We start from the raw sequence: 20,782 nt of genomic DNA, 5'->3' as shown, positions 1-20,782 counted from the left end.
CTACAGAGCACAAGTGATTCTAAGTTGGTGCTGCCCCCAGTACTCGAAAAAGTGAACCAAAAGCCATGCGACGATTGTTCAACTCAAAAGGCGAGGAGAAACGTTAGATCAGCTGTGTTATGAGGTTGCTTTTGTTACGCCAGGTGGTATATTCGAGTTTCAGCCCGCGTCACAGCAAGTTATTAATTCGTGAGTGAGAGAGAGTTTGCATAATAACTATTTAAATAATTAGGTGTTTTTCAATTAACGCGTCGTTTGATAATCACGTATATTTCAACGGCAAGTGGGGCATGACGGGAACAGGTGACAATAGACATTCGCCATGTTAGATTTCACGAGATTGTGGTGCAAGTGCTAGTCGAAGGATATTTTGGTTTGATTTACTTCCAAGGCGGTGATCTACCAAATAATCATCCAAGCTGGATAGGTTACCCGAATACCTCCGCGATACCGTGGACTGGTTTATGGGGTGAGTTTCCAAATTTATTTTTAACACCTATACACATCGACATCGTACGATAGAGGTTACCTATCGCCGATCACCCCCTAGTTACTTTCCTCACCATGGATTCGACAATTTACTCGCTACTATTTCCTGAATTTCCAATGGAACGAAACAGTCTCTGTTATCCATTTTAATTAATAATTATTTCCAACGTTCCAACTGACAATAACACGAGTCAAAGACGCGTTGTCATTGAAATTTCAAAGCACAACCTTCTCACCTTGACTCTAGCGATGATACAGTAGAATTCACTCGTGCTCTGATAATTAAAAATAGCCATACACCAACGTCCAATTTATTTGAGGACCCTCCACCGATTTATAAGGTATGTTTAGATCAGTAGAACACGAAAACATTTTATCAGGCATACTGGGGGTATATCCGTATCCACACTCTGGTATTTCTCGTCTGTATTCACGTTCATTGAGAAGCAGAGTTGATGAATATGATACCTATACCAGGGGGATGTGGGGGCAGGTACGTAATGGGAGAAGAGGATAATGAGATGCTTTGTGCTCTAATTCCAAATGCTTGTTTAGCTAATTTTCTGCAATGCCTACGACGTTATTAGGGTATAGAATTTTGCACGATTGTCACCGTTATAATTATCATCTCAATTACCATTCGGAATATTCGTTCAACCTATAATGGTACTTGACGCAATCGTCGTGTCGCAAGTACAACGTATACGAAGAAAATAGGGAAGTAAAAGTAAAGACTGTCCGAAAAAAATAATTACGTTTCAAGTTTTCGGTATCATTTTCCATCATTGTGTGGGTATCATACGATCAAGTATGATCAAGGCTCTGACATTGTCTCCCCATCAGTACTGAAAGTATTTTTTTTTCAACGAAAATTCTCTTTCACTTTCGTTTAATACCTAGTGCAAGGTGATTAATAAAAGTGAGATTTACAAGAAAAACAACATCGGAATTTAGCTTCCGGATTTCGTTTTTCTTATGCATAGTTTTATAATATACCTATATCTCAATTAAATGGAATTCGTATTATAATATCAATATAAGACATGGCCAAACAAATCGAATATTTGTTCTTCCTAACGGTCCTTAGCAGGACCCTCTGAGGACCGTTACGAAGAAAAAAATAGTCGATTTTGTTGGCCCAGTCTAATCGATATACCGAAATATTCGATAATTTCTTGCTTCATTATTTATTTCAACTTGGTCAGCGTAAAACGACGACGTGCAAAAGTACACGCAAATTTTAATACACGTGTCTTGAAAATTGGTATGAGTGTATCTCATAGATGGATGTATGTAATATACATGTACGTAGGTACGTACAATGTACTGTAAGCGCTTTTACTGGCGCAATGAACAATCGAGTGACTCATGTTGCTTGAAGCAAAGTATATGGAACGACGGTCAGAGATCGCCACTCCGGTGAATCACGTCTATCGCTGTGGATGCCTGTAAACAAATATACACATATATCAAGAACTCCCATAATTTATCCAGGTTTGTAAAAAGCAATGTAATAACAACGATAACGATAAATCCTTCGTTTACGTTTCAAAATAAATTCAAGATTCGGCTCTAGGCCCTCGAGGGGTTTAGTCACCCGTCGTAGGCCATTCGATCGGGTCACAAACGATATTATAGCATGAAAAAAGACCAGTGCGTGCGTCGAGTAATTTAGTCACGAGATTGAGTACATAGAAAAATCTGGATTACGCGGCAGGAAGCGGTTGTAACAAGCCACAGCGTCACGGTGTTATGGAACGAAATAAGTAGCAACAGCAAAAGCAACTGGAGTACGCCTCGGTTGAATCCTGGTAAAACGGTAAACGGTCTTCACCTCTCTTTAGGGACCGTTATTATTTATTAAGAAACGCGTAACGAGAACTTCGCGGACGGTATAGGTATATATACCTGTAAAACATGAACTTTGGACCACGATTTATTCACATCGTAGCACGTGCGGGAGTTACACGTTATCCCGTAACTTGTAATTCTGAGATATATGGAAATGTTTATGGTACAGTTATCGTGTTATAAAAATATGGTATCCCAATACGCCAATTAAAACGAAATAATATAATCGCCTGATCATCTGTGACTGGATGAGTCCCCAACCTGCTATATACGTACCAGACTTACGCTTTGTTTAACTTGATGGGAAACGTTTCACTGAACGGTCTTTGGTACTTACAAAGCTATCGATAACGATAATTGTTAAAATAGCATAGGGCAACTATCCGCAGCTACGTGAATCATCGAGGTGCGGCTAGTTTGTTTTACGCTTTATTTTTATGCTTCTGAAACCCGATGATTGACTATGGTGATCGGAGAGTGAAAATTGTTTAAAAAATAATAGCGTAATAAAAAAAGGACATCGTAGAAAATAACGCGATGCGTGGTATTAATGGATAATGGAATTCAATTCTGGACCGTGCGCCGAGTATCTGAATTCGTTTTTCACGTATTTTTGTCAGCATTGTTATCGGTTGTACGTGAAATTGCGAGGGTTGATTCGATGCCAAGTATTTAAATTAATCATTGAAAAAAACCGATTGCGGAAAAATACTTCTTACAATTACAATGTTTTGCGAAGGGTTTCGTGCGATTAGCTGTGCGGACGAAACAAATTATGGGAGATGGTAAAAAATCCCGGTTCAGCAGATCCAACCCGTTGATGTATTAAGGTAAAAGTCTCGAGATAAAATTTGGTGGAAATTTCGCAAAATTGCCTCGTGCCGTTGAAATCTTTTGGAGGACCTCTTTCTCGAAAAGATTTCTCACACAAATAGTACCCATCCGCCCATCCCACCTCAAACCTATCCCAAAATCTTATCGCTTCCTCGCGGGAACCCCGGGACTATATGGGTATACCTGTATAATACGTACATATGTACCATACATACATACATCTTCTAAAACACGCGGTGGAGAAGAAGGAAACGAAAGATATTACAAGTTTGTAAGAGTTTCGTGGTGTTTCGCTCGGGTCCTTTTTCCTCCTTCCTGTTTTTGCTTCTCTCTCTCTTTATCATCACGTTTCCCTTATCCACGCGTCTTTTCCATTTTTAGTTTTTTGCCCCCCCCAAATATATATAATGGCCAGAAATACCGAAATTGCCGCAGAAGAGCGGCGCGCACGTGTTACATGTACGCGCGGCAGATAAAATAAATGCCATGAGACAAAGTTTTCTTCGCATAGCTCTTCTCTTACCTCTCATTCCCTGCGAACAAACTTTACTATTGAATCATCTTTTTTCTCTCCCTTTTCTCCGCATTCTTTGATCATCGGCTATTTTTATTGTGTTACCTCGTGTACGCCAATCTCATCATAGTTCCGGGATAATTGTGATTAATCGCTATGGTAAAAATGACCGAAAATAGAAATGATCGATATTTGGAGTGGAAGAGAGAGAAAAGAAAGAGAAAAAAAAATTGATTGGAAATAGTTTTGGAAAGAGGTTGCCTCGAGGAAAAAATTACCGTATCACCTATACCTATACCTATACCTATAGATGCATGCACGTGGACGACGGACGTGTAGATTGTACAGCGTAAAATTGACACGAAATCGCGACTCTGTTTTACACCAAGATCCGCACAAATTGGTCAATGTGACTCACTTCGGGGCTGCTGATGCCGATGCGCAATTAGACGTGACTGTGTTGTAGGATGATTTCTATAATTAGATAACTTGACGATCCAGACCTTGCTGGTTCGATATGCGGATCAAAAACCATAATTATTCGACGTTAACAACCGCTGCACCGGCTGCGCTTCGTTCGTTAATTTTTTCATCTTTCTCTCTCTAATTTCGTCGAGCGTTTAATCGAGAAACTAATTCGCGACAATATTATACATCCACGTCTCAATCTATCGAACAGAGAAACTTCCGCACAACCAATCATCGTCCTCGATGTCGTTGTTGTTGTGTCGTTGCGTTGTTAGCCGTGTTTTCACGTCAACAATTCCTTGGAATAATCTTGCAAAATTACCAGCCGACCGACGTCATTAGGTGGTCATATGCTCGTGTTCAAAGTATACCTCGATTCTTTGATCCGGTCAAAACTACGTCTATCAAATTTCTCGCATACCTACGTACACGCCACACATTCTAACGCGTACGAGTTTTTAGTCCAAACAAGAGCTCATTCATCGAACGACTTTTCGGCTCCAAAAGATTCAATCTCGCATCCGGTCGCTATATTGACGCAATAATTGATACGTGAGGTATAATGAGGAGGAAAAAAATAAATGTTTATACAGATAATGAATAAACAAATTATAAGCGACAAGACTGACGTTAGAGTGCAGGAGGTCAGAGATCGTTCAAAGAATCGTATACGTGCTGCTGCTGCTGCCACGAATCTCTGGCGCGGTTGTTTTTTGATTTTTCTAATTTTTACATGTTTTTTTTTTTTTTATTATTCGACTATTTCAACGTGCGTGTGCCTCCGCTGCGTGTACGTATCGAAAAATATAAATAAATGTCGCACTCTCTCGGTCCGACTGTGTGCGTCCTTGTAATTTTTATTTTCGTGGAATGTCACGTTCGTCGTCGTCTGCGATTCCCACCAATACCATTTACAATCGCACACCTATACCTCCTACCCATATACTCGCCAACTGATCGTGTTTGATAATTTAGGTAAATATCACGATTGCGGGCGTTTACATTTCTCTACGACGACATTTCACAACGTTAAAGGTCTGCAGCCTCGCGACATTTTTTTTAAATCTCTCCTACATTATTTTCTTTCAAATATCGCCGATGGTAAAATAGACACGGTGCAGTATAAATAAAATAATTTTTCGTCATTCGCGATCCTTGCTTCGCACCTGGTCAATCCAACTCAGCGAAGCATAATGTTTTCAAAGTGGGAGTGTACTATACCTATTATGTACACGTTGAAAAACGAGAGAGAGAGATAGAGAGAGAGAGGGAGGGAGTGAGGGAGGGAGAAGAGGTACGAGGTATACTCGAGATACTCGCATACGTATACAGGAGTATCGGTCTCATGGTCAGAAAATTGTACAGTATAAAGACGAAGAGAGCCGAAGAGTCAGTGATCACGGAACGGGCGGCCGCACGGTGAGCGTACGTAGGTCTAGTAGGTGTATATCTTCGTCGAGAACTTGTTTGGTTTCGTTACGCTATAGTATACGAGGTTGGGTTGGGAGGTTTTCTGGTGTAATTGCATTTGCCATAAGGTGACACGACGCGTACCGTACACCACCACCTCCTCGTGCCTCTACTACTGGAAGCCCCGCCGGCTCTCGCGGTTCTTTCGCGTTTATAATAATCGTCGTAGATCGGCAGAGAGAGAGAGAGAGAGAGAGAGAGAGAGAGAGAGAGAGAGAGAGAGAGAGAGAGAGAGAGAGAGAGAAAGAGTGAAATAAAGAGAGAGAAGGAGGCGGCGAGAGAGGGAGAGAGAAATAGCGAGTTAGTGAGTTCAACGCCGGGGCCAACACAACAAGCTGCAGAAGTAGAGAGACGGCGGTGGTGGTCCCACGACCCAACACAACCAGTCCCGGTAGTCTCCGACTCCGTCGTGTTCTTTGTAGGGTCCTAATAAGTCCCCCAACCAACCTGCGAACCTATCCCACAGGATTTCTCGTCACTGTACCGGTGTGTATGTGTAGAATATAGTCTCCCATACCTACGGATCCCGGACCTGCTGGAACCTACGACGCGCTCTAACCACCGACCTTCTCTCGTATATCGTCAGTGGTGATCCCCCCCCCCGCCCCCCTTTTAACTAACCCTCTGCAGTGGTTCCCCGCACGTTTCGTACTCAACGAATCATCCGCACGAGCGTTGTAGATTTGAAAAAAAAAAACAACTTCGAACAACCCAGTGAAATTTTACCAACCGATACAATAATATTTTTGTTCGTGGTGTACACCGCACAACGCGTACCGCGTACACGTGTATTTTCTGTTCACCTTGAACGAAACTCTTCCAAAATTTTCGGAGCAATGTTCGGTATCGGTACTAGAAAAGTTTTAAAATATTCAGCCATCGACACATCTCTTCCATTGGACGTCGAGGACACCGTCACATGCTTCTGCAGGTTAGTTATAATAAATGGTAAATTTTACACGCTCGTTATCACCTATCTCCTAAACGCGCTGATACAACAACCGCGTATTTACACAATTCAGATGTGCTCGCGCGGCAATAAAAATAATTAAAAAAAAAAAATTAGACGAAGAACACGCTACGTGTGTGCACGCAGTCTTCTTCCCACGTACACATCACGTGTGAAGTATATGTGTAGCGGAAGAATTCGGATGAAAATATAACGAGAATTAAGGGTGCAGGGCGACGTATCGCGTCGACGTTCCCTTCGAAGGGACACCCTTTTCTTTTACCTGGTGCAAGGCACGGTGTCCTTGAATAACTAATTCCTGGAAGAGCAAACCGCTTGACGTCAGCTCTCACTTTAGAACGGATGTAAGCAAAAAGTAGAAAGTTGAGCCGCAGGAGCTGCCATGGAGATATCAGGTCGCCTCCTCTCCGGCACATAAGCGGAATATACGATCAACTGGGGGGAGGGGGGGTACACCTATACCTATATACGCGATCACCTAACTTATGTACTCGATGTGTTACATGTATACGTATACATATACGAACTTAGTCGCACGTAACTTTTGTATGTGTAACAGCGAAGATTTCCTTCCACCTTCCCCCCCCCCTCCCCCCTCGAGTTTATATAAAATCGATAGATAAATGTATTACCTATATCCGCCTTCGCCGTATAGATATATGTATATCTTATATCCCGGATTATAGGGCGGATATCAATAATATGAAAAATGAAGGTGAAGAAGAAGAAGAAGAAGAAAAAGGGAAGAAAAAAATATATCCGTCTCTCGCTGTATATTATGTAAGTTGGTGCTATATAGACATTCGTATGTATATGAGCGACAGTCCCCTCGTATAATGTATAATGGTATACGGTATAGCACAATCGCGGGCGAAACGAAGCGTATACCGCGGGTGCGGTGGACCTTTTCAGATATTTCGACACCTGCTTCGTTCGAATGTGAGATTCTTTTTTTTTTTTTTTTTCCATAATTTCTCCCCAGGGAAAGGAAAAGGGCGGAGGGGGACGGCAGGTTTAATCTTTTGATTCAGAAAAAACGACACGACTCGAAGCGCGTAGAAAATCGCGTTTACACGCGAGCGTGATTATACTTTGAAATAAAAATGTTTGAAAACCGCGATATAACGGGGGGCGGCGGAGGAGGGAGGAAAAAAATAATTCGCATCGCGTTTCGAACGTACGTACAACACGTTCGTTCGGTTGTAACGGAGATGTGCGTTCGACGAGCGTTTTTCTGTTCCTCTTATCTAAATAATTCCCTGTACCGTAGGTGAATAATTATTACGAACCTTGAACTTCGTTCATTTATATATACCCTGTGGAGAGAGAGCACATGGCACATGTAACGTATGTATCATATACCTATATGCAACTACATTTGCGTATAATATCCTGTGATCGAGACGCTTATCGGGTTTCGTTTCGTACGTCGCGACCGTCGATTCCCTCCGTGTTATTTTTTTTTTTCAACCGGAGGATTCGATCGTAACGTTATTACGCATTATCGTCGAACGTTCGTCGCTATCGATTGTGTCTCTAATATGCACAAAAGAACTTCGCCTCATTATCGCGCACAACGCGCGCCAATACGACGATCATTCATTGATCAATCGTACGCTACGCGTATCAATTGAGGACCGCTTCTCGGAGAACAGATGATGAGTTACAGATGAACCTATCAGTGTAGATGGAAGGGGAAAATAGACGAGTCTATTTTTACCGCTACTTTATTAAAGTGCCGCAATGTACGCGGCGTGTTCATGTTACTTCTCGCGCCATCGACGCGTGCGTAGAGTTAACTTTATATCTATCGGTTGTGTATGAGTACCGACTATACATTTAAACATTTCTAACGACGATCACGTGATAATAAAAACAAAAGTCACCGTACACCGTTAATTAATTCGTCGATCAATTGAAATCAGTTTAATTCGTTAACTTTAATTTCCAATGTATTGTACCTACAATTTCATCGTTTCGAGACACCTTATATCGCAGCGTTATGCAGGGGTACGAAATGAATCTGAACAAAAGTTTGCTACGAGATTTCCATTGCGATTATTTCGGAATTTCGAATACAATCACGTTCGTTCCGATTGTCGTTGAACGCCTACGTATAAACTCGAACGGCTTGTGTATAGGTAAACGATAAAATATACACCCGCCGAGTTTATGGAAATATTATGTACCGATATTATACATACATATATCGTTTGTTCGCGGCGCGGCAGGTTATTCCGCGCATCTCGCTATAACCCGAGCCCAGAGAGACAAACGAAATTATAACGCTTGAACCGCTCCGATACGTTTATCGAAGTGACGGGCGTTGGTACCACCTACCGTACACGCGGAGTTGAGAGGGGTATGTTTTCGCCGTAGTCGCGGCAAAAGCTAAAGGGGTTGAGCGAGTATTGTTGGCGTACGAGGGAGGATAGCGTCGGTGCGAAAGGGGCGCGTAAGGGGATAAAATTGCGGAGAGATAGAAATAGAAGCTGCCGAGTATAAGAGGAGAAGGAGAAGGAGACGGGAATGAGGATGAGAGAAAAAAGCGAGAGAGGATCGGATGCGAGTGGGAGGGGGCGAGGAGGAGGCGATAGCGGGGCGTCGAAACTACCCCGACGACGACGGGGGGGGGGGGGGGGGGGGGGGGCGGTTGGTGATGTAAACAAACTCGAACAACGCCGGTGCTCCGCGGGTCTCGTCGGTCCACCTAGGAGTCGCGTCGCCTAGGCGCCGGTCCATCGATCCGTCCTCGCAATCCTCCGCAAAAATTTCGCTCTCCTCTCTCTCTCTCTCTGCGTATCCTACTCGTCGCTGAAAACCTAACTGGCGCCAGCAGCTTACACTTCCCGTTTCCTCCCTTTCTTCTCCGCGATATCCTTATACTCATCTACGCGAAAACTTCGTCTTATATACGCGCGCTCCTCTTCTTCTTCTTCTTCTTCTTCTTCCCCGCGACCTTTGAAAGATTCGGTTCTTTTTCTTTTCTTTTTTTTTTGCTTCTTTCTTTCCAACGCTCTCGCAGCTGTACGCGAACAAAGCGTAAATTTTATCAACGTACAACGTTGTGTATTATATCGTCCGTGGTAAGTTACCTTATTTTCGCGTTTCATTTTATCAACTGCTCTGTTATTTATACATATATTTATATAACGTGCACACATGTACGTACAACCTGCGGAGCATATAGGAAAAGTAAAGAAACCGTGGAAAAACGAATAGAGGGGAAAAAAAATGAAAAGTTTCAACCACTTTTATATACCTATACATGCTGTATGCTGTTGTTGCTGTAAATCATAGTGACGATGTTTTTTTTTTCCTATTTTGTCCTCGTTTTATCTTCCGCTTGTCTATATAGGAACTGGTTATCGCGTATACGCGAGCTACACTTTACATACATAATAAGAAAGAACAAATATTTCGTTATGTTTCGTAATATTTTTATATCAGTAGGTTGTGTACAGTCGCAGGATGTGGTTACCGGAAACGCGAGCTAACCTCCGGAACTTGGCGGGTTTGGCCAAGTCCCCGCTGAAATAGTATGTCATTTATGTATACGATGTTCTCTTTACCTCCGCTTACCATCCCATCAATTCGAAAGCGGCGCACTCAATAATTAAAATCATTCATCTCGATTGCGATTCGAAATAAGCGTGCACATACGTATACATATATATACATGTATACGTCAGCTGTACAGTTTGTTGACGGTTACGTCATACACGGGGATTGCGTCGGAGGTTGATCGGCAGCTGTGTGCGACTCCGCCCCGCTATTTTTCTTATTCCTATTTTTCATCTTCCACAATTCTTTTTTCCAACTTTTTTCTTCTACCATTATTGCTTTTCGTTCTAAAATGTCAACGGGGTTTCTCCGAGTCTGATTCCCCATTCGTACTACAGCTCCGCTCTATTTACAGATATTCACGTACATAAATAAATATATGTGTACCTATATACGTCGGTCTGGGAAAGCGATCCATTAAAAACGTATCTTTAAATTGGTATCACGGATTATTACACGTATATACCGTATGTATTAGCGTTGTTACGTAGGGAGTGCGTGCGATTCCGATGAGAGAGAACGGCGTTAAAGTCACGCGGGGGAGGAAAAGGACGAGGGCGACCTGAGCCAGCGGCTGACTTTGCGAATGACCTTTGTTTGACCCGTGCGTGACATATTCTCGGGATAGGGTCACGCAATGTCAAGTCTTTGGGAGTAGAGATTTCATTGTAATAAAATCCTTCTACTTTAACGAAAAGCCTTACGCAGTATCATACGTTCGCTGCTTCATAATACTTTATGGGATGCATGACGGGGGGGGTTGTTAAACGAGATTAATTAACAACCGAGTGCAGTTACCAGGGTGCGAGGATTACTTAATGGGTGTCCCGACGGTGTCGCGAAATTATACATATATATATACACGCACACGTTGCACCAAACTATCCCCCCCACCTCTTATCGAGTGCACTTAATTCATTCGAAGTGATAAATAAATTAGGATACGGTTACGTGGGTTTTGCTTGAAAAAAAAAAAAGATACAAATTTTTCTTTGCGAACGCGTCAGCCTCTCGCGTATACCGTGGTTACCCTCGGTCATATGCACAACTAATTAAACCCCGTACATATTTAACACATAGAAAAACAAATAACCCGCATTGTGCCGCAGCATCACATATCACGTGACGTACAATTCAGCGCGAATAATGATCTTCTTCTTATTCTACTGCAGTTCCCTGCGGAAAGATAAATATGTACCATATATGTCTATATATATGTATATATATAATAATACATCCACGTGATGCATGTACGTCCACAATACTTATACCCTGCCGCAGTGAAAATTGAATTGAATTTCCTCGAAGGTTGATTTTTAATGCAATTTTTTTTTTTCTGACATCAATCCTTCTTTTTCGTCCTCAGACCTCACCTCCCCGCAGGATGGGGGTGCGGGGGTGCGTTGAAAAATTCGTCTCGAGGTGCCACCGTACCGGAGGGAAGGTTTTTAGGTAAACTCGCATATACGTATACACAAGCTAGTTCCGTACAGTCGCGATTCACATGGTGAGATATAAAAATCAGCCAGTAGTACGTATCAGCCGAGGCTGTTGGGGCGATATCGATTGTCGCAGAGAGTAGAGGAGATGGCGGAGGAGGAGGAGGAGGAGGAGGAGGATAACGGCGGCGGCGGAGGACGGCGGGGAAGGGGGGGAGGGCAGAGAGTTCTGGGGGAGAACCGGAGTGACCCAGTCAGCTGACTACTCCGACTCCGACGCCAACAGCTGATCCGAACCGTCCCGCGCGCGAGCCGAGAGTCTCGCGACTCGTCGCGGCGCAACCGACGCCGCATTGCCGCCGCGACGCCCCAACCCCACGACGTCCGTGCGAGTGCGGTCCGCGATCCGCTGAAGCTTCTACTCTCATTGCCACGAGCTATACCCACGATAACCGACCACCGTGTCCCATCGACTGAGGAAGGACTATAGATAGAAAAGAAGAGTTTTTTTCCTCTTCTTTCTTTGACCGTTCAAATATTTTTTTATCAAGCAATTCTCGTTCGTCGTCGTCGCAGACGCAGACGTCGCGACGTCGCTTCGCGCGTGGGGAGTTCTCCTTTTTTTATCGGCGAATAAAAAATCCGATTGACTGGAACGGTGTAATTGAGGGGAAAAAAGCACACTTCAAAAATTGGTGTTATTTCGAACGTCGAGTCTTTCGTTCGATCGATCAGAAGTCGCGTGGTGCGGTAAGAGAGATTTGAAATAGAAAAAAAAAACGAATATAACGGACAACTTTTACAAGTGCGCGACGCCTGATAATGTCCAGTGCGCGATGTAGTAAAAATTGACACAAACTAGAGGGAAAAATATTCAACTATTTATCGGGATATTTATTTATTTATTTATTTATTTACTTATTTGTTCGTCAATTTTGTTCATCGAGTGTTTGTGCTGCGACGGTTACGACATCGGTTATCTACCAGCGCTATAAGTCTTTATCTGTGTAGAAAGTCGGGTAATACCTGACTATCGAGCGTGGAAAGTTGGATTATTATAGTTCAACTTTTGCGGTGTTACGAGTGTCACACCGCGGAGACGCCCCCCGTCCCGCTGTTTTTTACTTTATACTTTCATCGATATTTTCAATAGTTTATCGCGATTACATACATATTTATGTACGGTGTTACACTCGATCCAATTGCGCATGAGAAAATTCCTATACTGTATGTAGGTATATATAATTCTAAATATTTTTCGGAATCACCATACATCTCTCATTTTCACTTTCAATTACCTTGTCATCCGATCATTTGATTCCTTCAATTCTTTATTTTTCTATCGATTTTAGTTTTAGTCGATATAGAAACTTCATCAACCGCACGTTACATGTACTTATGTCGCGTATGACGTTTACGTTATTAATTTTATTTTGTTTTTAGTTTGTGTTTTTTTCCCCCCTACATTCCACGTCATTCGCTTGCCACTTGCCAAATTTGAAACGATCGGTCGCCACGTTCTGGAGTTTATTTTTGCGCAGGGATTCCTATCCTATAGGTTACGTTATAGGTATACGTATGTACGTACGTACGTACATACCTATGTACATACATATATACCTACGTACGCACACCGTACGTGCGTTATTCGCGAGCATGTGATCGTTCGATTTTCATTCGCGTTTTGTTCGCTGAAAAATTTTACGCTGCAGCAACGGACCTATACGTTGGTATATAAAAACCTTGGCAATTATTTTTACGTACACGTATATATCATATCTTATGTATTATTATAATACTGTGCGCTAAAAGTTTGCCACACCGTACAGATATTGCTGTATAAAAATATTATAAGTTCCACTAATTAAATCTGCTATGATTTATTTTATCGCGCAAACCACCGCTGTTTAGAATTATAACGGTATATAACGTGTATACGTGTATATATGCAGAGTCTCGGACCAACGCCGGATGCCGCGAAAGATTATAATACTCTTTTATCATATTTTCCTTGTTTCTAAAACGAAAAGTGCAGACACTAATTATTAATTTTATTCCAACGTCGTCGCCTCCCCGCGTAATTGCACTGCCTTTATACACCTACCTATCGCAGGTACGAAATAAAAAGAATTAAATAAAACAAATTAGATAATCACCAGTAGAAATGAAATAATTAAATTAATCGTTCAACGCTCTGAATTCCTCTTTTTTTTTGTTTTTGTTTTCGTTACTCGCGATGGGGAGTCTAATTACCGCCTCGGATAAAAATCAATGTCGGTACGGATTATATACGCGCACAGGTATACGGGGTGGATGATTTTCTTTGAGCTCGTTACGACGTTCGATTTTCCGTTTGATCGTCGGGATATCATGATTACATTTCGCAATTATGTGGGAATATGGGTGGTGGTCGGAAGGTGGAGTAATTTTCCAGGGGCATGATAAGATCAAATATACGGTGAACCCCCCGGAGATTTAATCTTGATGAGTAAACCTGCCAAATTATTAGGCGTAAATTTGTTTCATATATATATTTAGCGAATATTGCGTGTAAATCGTACGCGGTAACCCCTCGGCTGCGGATTGAGGAACCGATTGAATCGTTGTTGTTATTCCTTCGATCCTTTTCGTCGGTAGAGCCGTACTACCGCGTATACGTATACTATACGTGCGATAAAAAAGGCGTTCGCGCGCGGGATCATCGATCTGTATTGTATCGTGTTACGTTCCTTCGAAGACCGCGCGTACGTACATACGGGGGCCACGTTTATTCAGACTATACATACGAGAGAGGTCGTACTCTGATGAAAAAAATTCTTTCAAACGAAAATGAAAATCTCCCCGGAACTTTCGGCATCTACCGTAATTACGTTCGACGGATCCGAGCAACGCCCGCGCCTCCTTCGCGTTATATTATTTTTACGAGCTCACGATTCATCGTACCCTGAAAACACAGAGGGAAAAGCGTTCTTTGTTTAGCATCGACGCTATCGGAGACAATGCGCGCAATCAGATGCGCGCCCCCGTGGCTAAAAACGCGACGCCACACGTCATTGACCGCGCGCGATATCGCGATGAGTCCCCCCGCTCTCTCTCCGTCCACAAAACAAGAATTACCGATGCATTTTCCATATAAAGTTTCACGCATATCATTCACCCTCGCGCACGTACACAAATTCAAAAGATGATCGGCTTCACATGCGACCTGCATCCGCTGCAATTACGGAAAGCGAATCGGTATCGTAATTAACATTCGCCTATTTGTTCCGATCGTATTACCAATCGTTAGAGAACTGCGAGTAAAAATTTAGCAAGTGGCAAGCGATGATCTGCAACTGCTCATAATTGAATGGGAGACGGTCGTATTTAATTATTTATTTATATTTATTTATATTTATTTATTTATTTATTTAATTTTTGTCAACGAGAGAACGAAAGATGAGGAGGCAGCGTTGCATCAGCAGTCAGAGATATTTGGTCATTTTGTATGCGTAGTACGCGCGAAAAATTAACTGGGATTGGCGAAAGTCAATTGGAGGTTGGTCCTGCAGGCGCATCAACGTCGTCGGTATCCCGATCCGAACCAGGATTAGAAACACCAATTATGCTGCGATCGCCCGCCCGGGGGGCCGTCGCCCTACTGGAGAACTCTTCCGCCTCGGCGCCGGCCACCCCCGTACACAACTCCTCGTCCTCGGCGAACAGCGCGACAAACGTCTCCTCCCGACTCTCCCTCCTTGACACCTGCCACAGGAAGATACGACTCTTCGGGGAACTAGTTGCGTGAGTTCCCAAGATATAAACGATCTTCTCGATGCATTTTTATCGATAACTTATGTCGAGCTTCGACTTTATAAATGTGATTTCCTTAACATAATATTATGTATTCCATCCATACACAAATGTACCCCGCGTTTCATTTCCATTCGTGTAAATGGTACCTGTGTACACACACACACACGAGGCGAATGGGTTTGTTTTTAATTAGAAGAGAAAGAGAAGTTTTTTTTTTTTCTATATATTTGTGTCAGCGCCAAAGTGGAATTCTAGATGTTGTGTGTGCGTATGACATGCATGCGAAATGAATATGTGTATTTTATAACGCAAAGAAAAGATGAACGGAAAACGAAATGCATGAAAAATAAGTGATTATTAATTGATCGATTAATTATCTATGTGTTAAAAAATTTGCACCACATCGATGAACATGCACACGGACTACTCTCGCCCAATGTATCTTCATGTATATATACATGATGTATACGTACATAAAATACACTTTGCATTCATATATATTTATGTAATGTGGATACATACAGATATATGCAATAGTTATAGGCGAGCAAACGATTAGGGTGTATGTAGGTCGCGCAGGGCGGTACGAAAGGACGAACGTGCCTTTTCGTTTCTTGGGTAAGGAAACCTTTCTATTCCTATGGTCGATAATGCAAAGTTATTCGGAACGCTGGGTCTAAACAATCCGGCTACCAATTTACTGGATATTACTGCAAGGGAAATAGAAGAAAAAAAAAATGGAAAAATAAAACACCCTGCGTATAAATAATATCTTTCTTCAAAAGAAGAAGTGTATCCTGAATATTTGAAGAAGATTTTTTTGAGCTCCGCAAATCGATTGATAGATTTTGTTGAATTATTTTGGTTTTATTAATTGTTTTGAGGGGGGGGGGGGGGGGGGGGGGGCGATTTCATGTAATGAGAATCTGTAAAAAAAATATACGACAGTGGGAATACGTAAAGATATTTGCTCATCATCGGACTGCGAAAATTCTTTATGTAATTCCGTGTAGAGATGAAACCTACTTTATAACTCTAGGTTGGTTACTCAAGTACCGCGAACATCTTAAACTCTAAGAGGTTCTCGCAAAGGCGGTCTAAAGAAAAGTTTAGACGAGAAGAGTTCCTCAGTTTTGAGGTTGACTCGAAGTACAACTTTGCCGCTATCTCGTGAATCTCGGTATTTTTTTTTTTTTTTTTTCTTTTCTTTTCGTTTTTATACTTCTACACGACATCTCTAGTGTTCTTATATCAGCGCAGTGACAACACAATTATTCCGAGTGTTTTCCACTTTTTGGAAATTATCAAAAATTGAAAAAAGCACGGACAGACCTGCGGCGGACCAAAAATGTATAACGGTAAAAAATTTCGTTTCCAGTCGTGTTTCTGTTCGTATTTTATGCGAGTAGCATTGTCTTCTGTACCGAAACACTTGCCCTGAATTTGGTTTTATCAAACCGTCAGGGTTACCGGAGTTCGTCGGATGTCGCTGACCCTTTCATCGAGAAACTCGACGCTTCGCGGAGTTCAAATCTCGACTGTGACAATGAGAACTGAAGAAAATAAAAGAATTAAAATGAGAAAAAAAGGACGACAGAAAAACAACGACCGCCTATCTCGGTCCCCGTCACCACGAAAATGACTCACCCGGACCACTTCCGAACTCAATCCACACGATCTCCGATCACGCGTCAGAGCAAATAAACCGTCTTTAAATTTAAATATCTCTATCTCTCTCTCTCGGACGCCGATTGACAATTATTTATAACCCAACGGCGCTTCTGATGTCATTGATCGACGATGACGATGACGGTGAATTATGATATTGTGATAGAGGAATAAAAATTTCAACAAATTATGCCGGTCCTCTATTCCATTATCTTGAAGTCAAAACGACGTTCTCGTCTTTCATACCGCACGGGGCATTTTTTTTTTTTTTTTGCTTTCTTTATTCGTCCCTTTTCTCCCCATACTTTCGCGCTTTATCAGATTTCAAGGGGCTATATCATAAATCCATTTCTTTTTTCTTCCCGGGGAAAACGAAGAGTGTGGTTTTTATTTTTTTTTTATTTTAAATCGCGTGTACTCAAGTCCCCCTTTTCTCCTCGTTGGCTAGCCCACCCTTCGCAGATAGCCTATTGAGTTTGATCTTCACTCGTCACACTCTAACGCAGAAAGCTACGAACTGAAAGTTTTTAATCGCAAACTCGGTTCGGCCCCTTTTCTTGAAAAATTTATCAAGCGTAAAATAAACTCGCCGTACAATTTATTCCGTTTAACTCGTTAGCGATAAATAGATTTGAAACAATCAACGATTTATATTGAAAAACTTTATCGATCAATTCGCGTTACCACCGCCATATGTATCTTCCTCTAGGGGGCATCTGACGATAAGTTTGAAAATTACAATTTTTGAGATTCCTCCGCGATAGCACCATGGCTGGTTTCGTCGCACACGCAATTCAATCCCCTGGTTCTTAGCGCCAGACTCACGTATACATAGGTATGTTTATATGCAAACTTGAGATTACATTAACGTCTTTTACCTGCCGTGCATATCAGGGGAGTAAAGTGCCTACAGCTGCGGTGTTCATTTCCGGCGATAGGTACGTCCCCATGGAATTCTCTTTTATTTCTGAGCCGGATCGCTGTAGAACTCTGTGAAACGTTCTTTTATTTCAGACAGAAGTACTAGAGACAATGTCGACCTAGAGCTACGTAGATACCTGTACACATTGGAACACCTTGTAACGATCAATTCCAGTCACGCCATAAAACGTCCGGATATACATTGCCGTACTTCATAGACTGGTGTCGGAAAGTTTTGTCTGAAATTTCGTTGTCCCGCGTTAAATAATAATTCAACGTGATTGGAGTAACGTTAAAATAGTAATCAGCGTCATTTATTTGTCAATTGGGGTATGTCAAGAGTTGAGGTTCATTCTGACATCTTGCGTTTGTTATCGCAGCGTACAGAAACGAAGGTTTTTTTTTTTTTTTTTTTGTTTTTTACGATACAATTAGAGCTAATTCACGTTCACTCGTAACTCAAAGTATAACGTTCAAGTGGTCGAAATTATAACAGAAATTTCAAGTTGCATCTCGCCACTCAAAACCGCTCGCCACTCTCGTTCAGTTTTAATATTATATCGTATACCGTAATTTACTTGTGACCGTAAAGAGCTTTGAAATTATATAGGTACTTTGTTTTGTAATTTACAGAAAAGCCCGACGAAAGGAGAAAGATGCCGGAGCCACGGAAGACCCGAAATTGTACCTGGAGGAAGCCGCTCTGGAACGACAGCTTCCAGAACTTGACCTTAGGATGCTCGTTGACCTACCAGCGGGACTCGATTACAACGAATGGCTAGCCTCTCATACTCTCGCACTCTTTGACCACATTAATCTTTTCTATGGAACTATATCCGAGTTTTGTACCATGACCGGATGCCCCGACATGACCGGCCCTGGTTTAAGGTAACAGATCGCGACAGATTCGTCATTATTTCGAACGCTCTTTTTCCCACACGCTCATTTTCCCGAAGCGCTAAGGTCGACGCAAGAGATCAAAAGATTGATTCGATTTTCTCTGGAAAGGAATCGCCTGCAACACTTCGAATCCGTGTGTAACGTACACGCGAGAATATTCACTCATCGACTGTAGCGAATAGATAAATAAATACAGCTGACATTGATGTAATCGAACTTCCAAACTGTTTGGATTCCCTGAATTTTACGACTCATTTGTTTAAAATCTGAGGAAAAAGATACGTCCACTATTTCCCAATGAGATCTATAAATATTATAGCATTCGACTCTGCCCATCTTCTTTCTCTCTTTCTCCCTCTCTCAGCTCGAACAATCGTACTGTGTTTTAACTTACGCTAGAATAAAACTCGTATAGAATTACATGGCGACGTCGTCTGTAGATGCTTATCGCAAAAATTCATTCATCTAATTCTAATGAATCATTACCTATCGTGTGACTCTACTCAAATTTCTAATCCACAAGGGTACGAGTAATTCAGCGTATTCGCTTGTAATATCATACCGATAATGTATTAACGCTGGTTGAGTTTCGTAATCGTGAATTAATGTTTATTCATTGTTTTATAGGACGTATTTATGGTTTGACGAAAAAGGAAAAAAGACTAGAGTGGCTGCTCCACAATATATAGACTACGTCATGACATTCACACAGCGTACCGTTAGCGACGAAACAATATTCCCCACAAAATATGGTAAGCCCGATGAAAGAGAAAAAGACAAACAATTCTCTCTACTTTTGATCATTGCGATGAGCAATTTATAGCTGTTAGCCTGATTGGTATAGAAACGCGTAATTGTACGTTACGCGTTTCATTAGTATTTATGCCACAACGTGAAATAAAATTGTACTTTCAGCTAACGAGTTTCCAAGTTCATTCGAATCGATAGTGCGTAAAATTTTACGATTGTTGTACCACGTTGTGGCACACATATATCACTGCCACTTTCGGGAAGTCGCACCTTTGGGATTGCACGCGCATCTCAATTGCGTATTTGCCCACCTCACTCTTCTTAATCAACGCTTCAACCTTATCGACCCAAAGGAGACTGAGATCCTCGGGGACTTGGAAGCTGCACTTTTAGGTGAGACGTTCGTAAAAATCTTTTCCTCGGAATATCGAGCATTGAAATTTTGCTTGCTATGAGAGCGCGTCTCGTTTTCGATGATTTTTTAGGTGATTCTACGCCTGCTCCTTCGCAACCCCCGGCCATCCAGGAAACTCCAACTACGACTACCTAAATAATCCTGTTAAATGAAGCTAGAGGTTGCAGTTCCTGAGATCAGATAACGCTAGACGTTAACTGTTGACTATAGTATGAGAGTTGAAGTTTCCATAAGGGATAGGAGCAAGCGAATGAAGCGCAGTTCTGTAAAAACCAGTAGTACCTGTACATAGCGAAGTGTGGACAACAACTACATGATGTAATTAGGGTTCCTCTGTTTGTTGTTTGTGAGTATTGTACATAATTTATTAAATGGTAAGATATATGAAAGAAAAAAAAGAAGATGATTATTGATTATTATTGACAAAGCTAGTTGCTGTAAGAAAGAATTTGTTCTGTAAAAAATAAAAACAATAATATTGTAAAGTTAAAATAAAACCAAATATATACCTGGTGTTAAAATGTTTCTGCCGGAGTTATTAAAATATTCATCACCGTACGTTCACACTATGTTTATTGTATAAATTTTCACTAGATTTATACTCTAATTTCAATCTCCTCCAGTCACACGTTTTTGATTCATTCATTGGCACATAATTTGCCTTAGAAGATTTCCAAATTCCTAAAATTACTTCCATACGGCTTAGTTATGTACATTCATCAGTAATCGACGTA

At 41.7% G+C, this 20,782-nt stretch overlaps 1 protein-coding gene across 9 annotated transcripts; it reads left to right on the top strand.

Moving 5' to 3' along the window:
* The first annotated feature begins 126 nt into the window (after window positions 1-126).
* On the top strand, window positions 127-20,573 carry LOC105685910 (MOB kinase activator-like 2). 9 transcript variants are annotated; one of them, XM_048655510.1, is made up of 7 exons: window positions 5,865-6,557; window positions 11,527-11,612; window positions 15,095-15,382; window positions 18,617-18,871; window positions 19,511-19,635; window positions 19,799-20,026; window positions 20,119-20,573. In XM_048655510.1, exons 1-7 carry the CDS (start codon window positions 6,546-6,548, stop codon window positions 20,181-20,183), a joined length of 1,059 nt encoding a protein of 352 aa, XP_048511467.1. In that variant the 5' UTR covers window positions 5,865-6,545; the 3' UTR covers window positions 20,184-20,573. The 9 variants fall into 9 exon arrangements, with proteins under 9 accessions (XP_012255812.1, XP_048511468.1, XP_048511467.1 ...); XM_012400389.3 differs by lacking the exons at window positions 5,865-6,557; window positions 11,527-11,612 and adding an exon at window positions 127-469; XM_048655511.1 differs by lacking the exons at window positions 5,865-6,557; window positions 11,527-11,612 and adding an exon at window positions 5,487-5,575.
* The last annotated feature ends 209 nt before the right edge of the window (window positions 20,574-20,782 follow it).

This window comes from Athalia rosae, chromosome 5 (assembly GCF_917208135.1).
Source record: "Athalia rosae chromosome 5, iyAthRosa1.1, whole genome shotgun sequence".
Taxonomy (NCBI): Eukaryota; Metazoa; Arthropoda; class Insecta; order Hymenoptera; family Athaliidae; genus Athalia; species Athalia rosae.
The sequence above is the reverse complement of the archived record's forward strand: the minus strand, read 5'-3'. Positions and strand labels throughout refer to the sequence as shown.

What these genes read in the sequence shown, in the direction of transcription:
- LOC105685910 (XM_048655510.1), top strand. An exon ending in ATGACCGGCCCTGGTTTAAG is followed by an intron (nt 18,872 to 19,510) that starts GTAACAGATCGC and finishes ATTGTTTTATAG; the next exon opens with GACGTATTTATGGTTTGACG. An exon ending in CTTGGAAGCTGCACTTTTAG is followed by an intron (nt 20,027 to 20,118) that starts GTGAGACGTTCG and finishes ATGATTTTTTAG; the next exon opens with GTGATTCTACGCCTGCTCCT.